Below are 11,009 nucleotides of genomic sequence, written 5' to 3'. Positions count from 1 at the left end.
TGCTTTTAAAGGGCCATTTAACCCCCCCCCCCCCCACCAAAAAAAAAATCTATTTTACAAATTGAAGAGATTTGATCCTTCGTTTGAGTTTTTCCTCTCCATCTTGTGTTCTCGTGTCCTACGCCAGCAGATCGCTCCTTTTGCTGCACCAGACCACCAGAGCAATCATGGCCAAGGTGAGGAAAACCGGTACGAGGATGAGGACGGTGAGTGTGTCGTCCGGCGGGTCCATCCATATCACCTCCTCTACGGTGCAGTTGGAGAAAAAGTGCTTGTGTATGTGGATGATGTAGCTCTCTACCAGCGGGTTGGGCCAGTAGCAGTCGACGCTGTGGGACTTCGTCTCTGTGCAGAGCGTGAAGAGGTGATACTCGCTGCGGAGACGGCGAGAGAAAAAAGACGGTTAAAGCAAAACTTCTCAAAAACACACAGCTGCAGAATAAAGGTGAGTTTTATGCAGGCTTAAATTGGTCAAACTGGCCTTTAAATCTCACTTTTGTTTAGCTAGAATTAAGCTCAGCCCCTGGGATTTAGTAAGTAATCCATCTTTGTGACCAGGGATGTGTTGCTATTTACTCCCTTTCTTTTTCTTTTTGCACCACTAGCCTTGTTAATCGGAGGGGCCCTGAAGCCTTTCAAGCTCAGTTTTGACAAATTACACCCAGCCAGACCTAATCCTTCGTCTTCTTCTCCAGTTTGAATTCTTCATCCTCAAACTCCGGCTACAGAGGAGCTGAAGCAGCCTCAGAGCTGCAGGTAAAGTATCAGAGTAAAGGAGGCTAAACATGCATATATGCAGCTCACGTTTTTTCCCACTCCTTGTTTGTTTTCGATCATTTTATGCACCATTCACTGTATGAGTGAATAACTGAGCTGCCAAGCTAAAGGCAGAATTAGAAAGGAAAAATCCCTGCCAAAAATAAAAAATATTACATATTTATGGAAACTCTTGGCAGATCAAACCGTTCATTGTTTTAGTATTTACAAAATATATTAATCTTTGGTCTGACCAAGCTTAGCGCAAATTAATCTGCAACGACAGTCAAAGAAGCATGAATTAATAATGTTGAGAAGAAGCTCCACAAAGAATAATAAAGCAAAAAACAAATAAAATAAACCATGTAAATGAAACTGAGTCGTTATTGTCCTGTGGGGGGAAAAAAATCATTATTTTAAACAACTTGCAACAGCTGCTATACAAATGTGAAAACAATATACATGCAGTAAAACATGTTAGCCTTTATTTTAAACATTGTTTTATTAAACAAACAACGCCAGTAAAGATGTTAAATTAAAAGAGACCTTGTGGGATTTTTCTTTTACTTATTTATTTATTTTCATTATTTATTTTGACCTCCTTTAGTATCCTTCTCACTGTGTGTGGAGGAAAGATAAACTTGGAACGTCGTTCATCCCCGTCTGTCACAGTTGCAGTTGTCTTAAACTTTTTATTTTTAATTATTGCTCCCGCTGTAGATACAGGCAGGTCCAGGCTGAGCCATTTTCCTGACTTATAAATATTAATATGAAGAACATGTGACTATATAAGTGCTTAATGTTCACATTTATATAATAAAACAAAAAAAAAACAGAAAGTCATACGTTACAGTTATGTTGATTGACAGTCTGTTCAACTCTAAAAATACAAGTTTTAAGAAAAAAGTCTCGGTGTTCATCTATTTCATAGGAATTGTTAAAAATGGTGGCAGGTAAACACATTTCTTTTTTCTCTCTCTAACAGGAAATGATGTCATCTTGTGACTTTTAGGACGGGTTGGCAGCGGCGTAAATAGCTCCAGCGTCTTTATCGACTCTTTTCCTCTCGAACATGTGCAGCATGTCAGCTTAAACGTAGACTCAGCCTTATTGACGGCAATGCAGACAACGCCTCTGTAGCTACATGAGCAACAATTGAAGAGGCACGTTAAATATTATCAACAAATTTCTTCTTTTTTTTTCACTCTCAGGAGTAAAGCAGTGCTATTCCTTTTCTTGGTCGTGAGTCGTTTTTAGTCCGGAGTAATTGCTTTAAGCCCCCAGAGTGCGTCAGGTGATGAGGGACGTCGGCGTGGCGTCTCAGAGGCAAAAAAAAAAAAAAAGAAAGCCCCACAGAATCCCACAAAGGGACTGCACTGTTGAGTAAAACATGTTGAATCCATGTTTTACATCTAGACCGTTATGTAAAGCTGCCTCTCATTTTATAGGCGTTTTCCCGGTTTGTAAATAACAACACTAATAGAAAACATGAGCCATAACCCTGAAGCCAAGGACTAATCATATTAACTAATACATTTAGACTGCTGTCCTCCATATGACCTATAAATTAGGCTCCGACGCCAAACTGCGGCCGCTGTTCCAACTGTATCAGATAAACCTGAGTCCCTTTGACGTAACATAACAAGTTTATGCTTGCATGAAGTCATCAGTAGTAAAACTGGAAGCTGCCATTCTGGAGATGGAAGTGGCCGTTTAGATGCCTAATCTGTCATGTTCAGCCAAGTTAATGACATTAACTGATGCCATTCGTACCGCTGGTCACACACACCTAGAGACTCGGTGTGTGTTTGACTGGCAGACGAAACTAAAAAAGACGAGACGGAAAAACACATCAAGGTTTCAGGTGTAGATCAAATTGCAACAGAACGCCACACAGTCGGGATCCACTGGTTATTCCCCAAATGTGTTATTATGCAACACATTCAGAACGGTAACTGATTTACACACGCTGTGCAGGTTAGCCATACGCCTGGACACAAAACCGAATGCATTTTTTACGCTGTACTCAAATTAAGAATTGGTTCATGGATTCATTCTCTCCGTCTGCTTTGGTAAACAGTGTAATTTAAACGTGGTTTATTTATTCTTTTTTTTTTAATAAAACATGTTCAAAACTACTTATGCTGCACCAAGCAGCTGCTCAAAAAATAGCAATAAAACATTGTAAGAAACCTGAGTAAATCATGGAAAATAAATCACTTCTTTTAATAGATAATACGTTTCATTTGCTATATGTCATGCCGAGGTCTCTCCAGAAAAAGAGATTATAAATTGGTAAAAAAAAAAAAAGTGACCAATATAGAGTTCAATAATGTCCTTAGTGGTTTTAAATGAATCATTAACTTATGAAATACTAAAGATGCCCCTGCAGTCTGCAGGACCTCCATGATTGTTTACATCTCCTCAATGCTAAGATATCTATATACCTTCTGCCCAGGGTTGTTTCTCTACAACCCTTGAGTGGTTTCTGACTCTTCACAATCAGTTTCAGCTTCACTGCATCTGTATTTTTTTTTTATCAACTGTCCCACACAGGTTTACTGCGAGCTTCCTCCATTTCCCTGCACATTTACATACAGAAGTGGGACGACGCCGCGTCTTCTCCTCCGAATACCCTGAGCTGATCACACACTCTGAGGCTCAGAGTCCTAAATTAGATTATTCTTTAGTCACGCTGCTAAATTGTATTTCCAAAATGATATTATATCCCCTACGAGCTGCTCCTCGCACTTTTTTCAGACTCCAGCTTGACAAATATATTTAGCATTTAGACAGCAGCATGGAAAACAATTTCCTTCCGTCTCCCAGCAACCGGCCTATATGCGCGATCTACAGCTGTGCATGCTCTCCCCCAGCTGGGAGCGTGTTTCCAGGAGGAGTTCAGCGTGCGACGAGTCTAAGCGCGGGGAACCTAATTGTTGCATGCAGGACGGCATGTGGACACCAGTTGTTGTGCCAAACGCTACACAATAAAACGCCTGGATCGCCGCCAGCCCTGTAGAGACGCGGTTCGGTCGGCATGAAGCCAGCAGGACGAGCTGCTTTTTTTCTAAGTCAGTGTTGACAAATCTACACCAGCGGACACAGGCCACGTTTATAGAAACTCTGCAGAGACCGTTCACGTTCTGGCAGATTTCAAATGCCGTGTTGTGGTCCTAATTCAGTGCGAAGGCAACCTATGTTGTTCCAAAGACTCACAGCAAAGGTCTGCTTTCCAATTTGGTTGTTAGAAAAGCTAAGATTTTCTTTCCGTTAGTCCAGAATACGCTTTGGACCAATAACACTTAGTAGAAACAAATCGTAAAATCCTGTGTCTCCCTTGTGTCTTTGAGAAAATGCTGAGAACAGGCTACATTTTTTGCAGTGAGGTTACATCTTTCAAAGCTGTTCAGTGGACAGTTTCCCTCAGGGGCACCGAGAAAGAAAAAAACGCTAGAGGAAGAAATGACTTACTTTTGAATAATGATAGTCCTTGAGGCCGAGGCACAGAGGGGTTTCTGCTGTGTTTGTCGTGTTGAAAGTTCAAATCAATAGTCCATTTTCTGCCACATATTATTTATAAAATAGGACCCTCCACTTTAAAAGGCATACTAGTTCAATTGTAATCTAAATAGAGAATCAGCCGATCGGAGAGGATCAATTAAATGCATTTAGACCTGAAGAAAACTTGCTAAAGTTCACACTGAGGATCTGAAAGAGGATCAATGCGACTTCAAACTACTCCGAACTAGCAAGGCGTACCTAAAATAAGAGATTTGGGTGTTTATTTCAGAAGAAGTAAAGATATTGTAGTCACAGTCTTCTTCGATAGTTGTGTCACATGTATTATTTCAGATTACTCAAAGATATCCAACAACTTTAAGAAGCTGTAATGACTTCGGAGCGGTGTTTGTTCCCACCTGGACAGTTCACCTGTGTTGAAGAGTCAAGCTACGTGCGAATCATTAAGGCTCACGGTTCCACCGGCGAAGCTGTGCTGGGAGCAAAATCAATGTGAAGAAAATGAATGAAGCAGAAACAACTGTGCACACTTTGCCAGTGGTCTATCCGGTGGCGCAGGGTCGGTACCCAGATTTTAATAAACAGAATGAACGTTTAGTCATCAGTGGTTGCCGCTCAGTAAAACAGGGTCAGAGCTCTCCGAGCCCCCATCCCTCCACATCACTCTCTGCCTCCGTCTTCTCCTTCCACTGCTCCCTTCCTTTTAACTCCTATGGGGGCTAAAAATGTAAAAGTCCTGGCAAAGCATTCACATTCATGTCAATAAAGTGGGAGCAAAAGTCATGACTCATGGGTTCAAATCCCCGCTGGTTCAGTTGGTTTTCTCTGGTTTCCAGTAACAGTCCAGAAACGAATATACAAGAAATGCACAACAGTGACGACGTGTCCTTAAACGTGAAGGAAAATGCCTCCTAGTCCAGAAGTTGCAAGAACGACACCTAACTCACAGTCATAAAATTGTGTGATTTCTACTCAAAGTTATCATACCATGAAAAACCCAATCAGTAGTTTTGTCAAATGTCATGTGCAACATCTGTTTACAGATAATAAACATGCTTAATTATAATCGAATACCTATCATTCAGCCTCATTTTCAGTATCTTTTGCTTGCACAACTCGAGGCCTCAGTCTGAGGATACCCTCCTCTGACTATGTTTTACTTTTCCATGAATTTAAATAAAACATTAGTTCTTAAAATCAATGGGATTGCCAAATACTGAACAATCTCATGGGTGAATGTGGTGAATGTTTTTTTGGTTTTTTTTTCTGAGAATTTACCCCCCGCAAATGGAGGCAATCATTTAGACTTCAGTGCGCGTGCTATTGTGCAATAAACCTGCTCTCGTAGCAGTTTAGACAAAAGTACGAGAGCCAAGAGGTGGAAGGGAGGAATTAGGTTTAAAAGTTGGATAAAAATAGATACAAATAGGTGGTGGAGAAATACGGATCATGAAAAGCAGATCCAGTTTTGGGAAACATACCTCCCACAGAGCCTTGTGGAACTATTCATGCACTTCAAACTTTTTCACATTTGATTTGCAGCCACAAAATTCCACAACTATTACTCGCACAAAGCAGCGCATAATTGTGAAGTCGGAGAAAGGAAAAAATTCAAACTGTCAAGTGTTTTTGCAAATGGTACCCAGCACTGTGGTGTGAATTTGTATTCAACAATTCATCTAATTACTAAACAGAGTCCACATGTGTGCAATTTATCCGCAGTATAAACCCAGCTGTTCGGCGAAAAAAAGAAAAAAAAAACAAAAAAAAAACAGGAAGTACGAGGAACACAACAGGGAGGTCAGTAAAGAAAGTTGTGAAGAAGTTCAAAGAAGTGTGAGGTTATAAAACAACATCAACAACTAACAGAGTTTAACGGTTTAATCCACCACCTGGAATTACAACAGCACAACTGCAAACATACCAAAACACGAGCTTACACCCCAAATGATAGGCTGCATGAAGAGAAACCCGTTAAGAATAAATCACATTTGTAGTTTGTCACAATCTGACACATGGGAGGAAGTGATGTGGTCATTGGTTGTATTTGTCATTAGAAAACTACAAATACAACAACTTAACTTGGAATAATAAGACATCAGATAAAATTTTAGTAATCCAGTCACATGGACGGTATTGCACTGACATCTTTTCAGGAACACAAAGGAGGCCAAAGCATATAACTCCATCTAATTTATTCCAGGAATATAAGAAATTAGGTTAGACAGCAATAAATGCCTCCAAAAGCAATTAAAACTCAAGTGATTATGTCTGTCTTAATTTAATTGTCTGCTACCTGTGAGGAAAATGAGTCCATGACTTTGCATAATGCATGAGGCATTTAAAGAGAACTAACATATAGAAAACGTTGGCGTTCTCCCTCAATATCTGCATTAGCATATGGTAAAGTGACCTCTGGAAGTGACCTCCTAAACATCTGGAGCAGGTGTAACAACAGAGGGACAAAGGCTAGTGACAAAATAAACTGCAATGGTAAATTCTTCCAGAAGAAATGTGCCAAAAAAGGTTTTATTAGCATAAAAAGCAAAGCAACTTGAAAAGATTCACAATGCAAGAAAAGGAGGGTAATAGAAGGATCGCGTGTTGAAAATGTGAAAAAGATTCAAAAAGAGTTTTTGGGCACGCAGAGCGCTCAAAGAGCCGTATTTACCTGTTCACACACACCGATACACAAATCCGTCGTTCACTTGGGGTTATGTGCCTTGTCCTTAAGAAACTAGGATGATGGATAAGAGCATGATCTAGTTGTAATCATTTTTTTTCTTTGTCTCTCTTGGCAAGCAACTGCTGAGATGGAATATCTCCATCAAAGATTCTGGACACGGTCCGAGAAAAGATTTAGTCAGTGGGCAGGTTTACCCACATTTGTTCAACGACTCCAACCGTTCCGATTGCTGACTTTAGTTGATAGATGAGCTCTAACTTCTTAGATATTGGAGAAGGCTGCAGACGCAGGCCGTGCTCTTTCACTGAGCAGATCTGAGTGCTACTACCACCCAGTAGGAAATCCAGACATCTCTCTCTCCCAAACGATGTTCTCCGGCTCATTCAGGGAAATCCCAAGGGGTATACAATCCATCCAGCAAGTTTTTGGAGTCCTTCTAGTGGGAAGTGCCTGGAAAACATCCAAAGGGAGATTTTCCAGGCATGTTTGCCTTGGAGGCCTGCAAGGCATCCTAATCTGAAGCCTCAACAACCTCAGCTGTCTTCTTTCAATCTGAGGGAATATCAGCTTCTCCCAGGAGACGGAGGTTTTCACCGCACGTCTAAGGCTGAGTCTGGCAACCTTAGACATGTTGAAGATCATGACCACAGACTTGGAGGAACAGCGAACCTAAAAACATTCGAAACTTTAGCATAGTCTGATGTTGCTCATGAGTCTTACCCTTCATTTGTCTGCTGTATGGTGTTATGTGCGTCTACGTTGAGATGCCAAGACCAGAGCGGTAGCTGGGAACCCTTGAATGATGCCCCACAACCTCCAGAAGAAAATCTATCCAAAACTTTTTGATGTATTCTGTCAAGAGCAGCGAGGAAACCCTTTCTCCTCTTGGCATAAACTTTAAATGCAAGGCTTAAGTTTTAATTAAGAAATAAAACCTCATTTCTACAATCTACTCCTTGATGCTAAAACTAAATCAATGCTAAATAATCTTTTTTTAACAGTAGAAAAAAAGTGCTTTCACATTAAACTAACACCAGTACAGTTAGCCAAAAATGCTATTATTCAGGCATCACCCACAAACGGACACAAATGATAATTCAAAATTCTCTACAGTTTTTCCTTTACATCTACAGTGAACAACAAGCGTCATCTGGGTTGATATACTCAACCCAGATGCTATGTTTAGTTCATTATTCATCAGCAAAGATGAACTTTGCATGACCCATGTTCTTAACTCTTTGAAAAGTGCAAGATGTACGGCCTTGCTAAGTTTGCAAACCGAGAATCCAGAGGAACAAAGTAATTCAGCATGACACGCAGTGCAGATGAAATATGAAAAGATAATTGCGTGGTACAGATATTTGTATTAGTGCATAAATAAACTGAGACCACCATCAAGTGCCTGCATGCAAGAAAACATGAAAAAACAGGGGGGAAAATGGAGGTCATCAAAGGTGAATGTGAGAATATGGGCCAATGAGGAGTCATTCCAAAGTAGAGCTACTTCAGCACAGAGAAAACCTTAGTGCTGCGTCAAGCTGGTTTAATTGTATTGCTGCCTGGTGTACGGGGCTGAAGACCTGCCAGAGTGTTCACGCTAAATCTGAGAGGACCTACAGCAGCTGTGTTAGCATTAAAGGGGAACTGGTGAGCAATTACGAAGGACTGAGGGTTTTTTCTGTCCTTTTACATCATGTGGAAGGTTACTGAGCCTTGTTTACTTCAGAATGAGGTGGCAGCAGAGCACAATGTGAGACGAGGGCAAAACAACGATGGCAAGTTGAAGCTTTTCACCAGAGGTTCTTGACTGCCCTTCATGTTTTCAATGTTTCCTCTGGTCTAGAGACCTTACTCGTTGCTGTAATTCATACCTAAATATGAGGAACTCCTTAATAATAGAGATTTCCTAACGTTGGCTGCATATTTCCTCCTTCTGGGTAAAATGGCTCAGAGAACAAAGTGTTCAGGGTAGCAGGATTTTTAATCCCTTTCCCTTCCTTACTTGATCCATCAGCTGCGAGGTGTGAATTACTTAGCAAATACTGATCGCTTTCAGCCACACTTTCACGTATTATAGTGTCATATGATGACATGAACAATCTATCTTCAAATCTCGTTTTACCTCATGAAGTATGTGAGGTTGCACCATTGCTCCGGGTCTACGTGAGCCATGTCCCTCTTGAAGTCTTCCCCGCAGACCTCCACCTCCCACCGGAGACGGGACTCGTTGCAGAGCCTCCTCTGCCAGGTAATGGTGGGCTCCAAGTTGAACGTGTCAGAGGCTGTCAAGAAATAAGAACAAGGTGAAGCGCTGATCGATGGGGGGCTGGGTGTGTGATTGGACTGACGGATGGATGTGCTCACCTGACGTCCCGCTCATCATCCAAGTATTAACTGTAAGAAGGAAAAAGTAATAGAAAACACTGTCAGGTTCTCATTTGGATTTACTCAGAAAGAGAAAAAACTCTGGGCTCTTTCACTTCCAACACTGAAATCTTAACTTTGTTGTGCACTTAACCTTTACTCAAGCATTTGTCAGGTTTGTTTTTGACGAACCCGTGGCTCGTTTCTCAGCTGAATATTAATGCCTACTTGGTGCTTTTTAGCAGCGGAAAACTTAAGTTTGTTTGGTTAAATGTCAACAATTAAAAGGACTCAGTCTGAGTGTAATTTAAACTACGCAAAGGTCACACATTGTGAAGCACTGAGGCGGTACGCTGGGTCTTTCAATTAAGCTAGTTAGCTCTGATGCTTTTAATATGGCGTCTTCAGGACTTGTTTCTCATTAGAGCGACTCACAGTCACAGTAAAACGTTTCATAATGAAAAGAGTGCTTTGCATTTCGCCTCCCTCTGTGATTTACTGACACAAAAACACAAGTCATAGGTGGTTATGATGTGTTTATGTGCATAGATGACTACTTCAAGTCCAGAGGGAACTCCCACAAGATTCAAGTCTTCACATTATTATATTCTTTATGAGCAGATAAGTTATATGCTGATGGCACTGTCATTTACTCTTCATACTGATACTCATGCTAAACTTTGTGGATACATTCAACATTCTTCCAACAGAATAAAAAGACAGGTCTGCACCTCCCGGCTTGCTTTGGAGGTGCAGTGGAGCAAACATTTCTCGAACAGCCTGGCTCAGCACTGCCTGGACATTTTGTTTTAACTAGATTGATGACAAATGCATTTTAAGTAGGATGCGTTTTAAAAAGTCTTTTCCTTTTATTTTTGAAAAAAAAAAAAAGGACCAGAATCATTTCCTTTTAGAATAAACACTAAACACTAAACTGATCTAAAAATCTACCTTTTGCTCGTTACCAGCTTTGGAGATGCACTACAGTATAAATTTAAATGTGTTGTTGAGTAATGTCTGTTGCTTATCGTTGCTGTTTTCTTATAGTTTCACTTTTTTTCTGTGATTAGCAACAACAACATCTGGTTGAAAGGCCTTTCTGTTCCCCAATCGGCAATGAATAATTTAAATGAGACGATTGCATTGCAAAGATGTATCCACCAATCTTTACTCAATGTAAAGACAAAATGAGAGTTTTCTAACTCCTTACATCTGCAGTATTGGTCTGAATAATTATATTTTTAGTTGAAGAGCGCTTGTTGGTGTGTTCAAACACAAAACCCCACGGGGAGCGAGGCGAGTGCATGGCAGAGGAGACGCGTCTTGTCATTAATCATTAACAAGCATGTCTTCAGTGGAAGCTGTGAAGGTCAACTCGATGGAGGGGAACTACCTGGACGGGTTTGTGAACAATTCCTCTGTGCTTTGCAGCGTCTTTGTAAGCTGAACATTAGTGGTCGTTAGTGTCCCTCTTCAGTATTTAGACATCCATTTACATGCTTGCAATTCCATTCTCCATGTTTGTGTCTTTTTTTTATCACTTAATGTTCTGCGATCCAAACTCTGGTTCAAGCTCTGGTCAAAGCTAAACAATACTCAGCACGTGAAGGTAAATCTCCCCTTTTTTTTTTTTTTTTTTTTTTTGAAAATTTCAAAGGGGGGGCGCCTTTTGGATGTAGAC

At 40.7% G+C, this 11,009-nt stretch overlaps 1 protein-coding gene across 2 annotated transcripts in view; it reads right to left on the bottom strand.

Annotated features, from left to right (window-relative positions):
• Nucleotides 1-82: 82 nt before the first annotated feature.
• The window catches only part of LOC106938348 (receptor activity-modifying protein 3-like), a 16,920-nt gene continuing 5,993 nt past the window's right edge, over nt 83-11,009 (bottom strand). The window contains exons 2-4 of one of the 2 annotated variants that reach the window (XM_015020371.1): nt 9,329-9,358; nt 9,087-9,246; nt 83-374 (exon numbers count right to left, since the gene is read on the bottom strand). In XM_015020371.1, coding sequence (XP_014875857.1) covers nt 119-374; nt 9,087-9,246; nt 9,329-9,347 — 435 coding nt within the window. In that variant the 5' untranslated portion in view covers nt 9,348-9,358 and the 3' untranslated portion in view covers nt 83-118. Of the gene's footprint in view, nt 375-9,086; nt 9,247-9,328; nt 10,218-11,009 lie in introns of those variants that run through there. The other variant, XM_015020370.1, reaches the window with a different exon arrangement.

Source organism: Poecilia latipinna, unplaced genomic scaffold, assembly GCF_001443285.1.
Source record: "Poecilia latipinna isolate Pla-1442-1.1 unplaced genomic scaffold, P_latipinna-1.0 Scaffold2572, whole genome shotgun sequence".
NCBI classification, from domain to species: domain Eukaryota; kingdom Metazoa; phylum Chordata; class Actinopteri; order Cyprinodontiformes; family Poeciliidae; genus Poecilia; species Poecilia latipinna.
The sequence above is the reverse complement of the archived record's forward strand: the minus strand, read 5'-3'. Positions and strand labels throughout refer to the sequence as shown.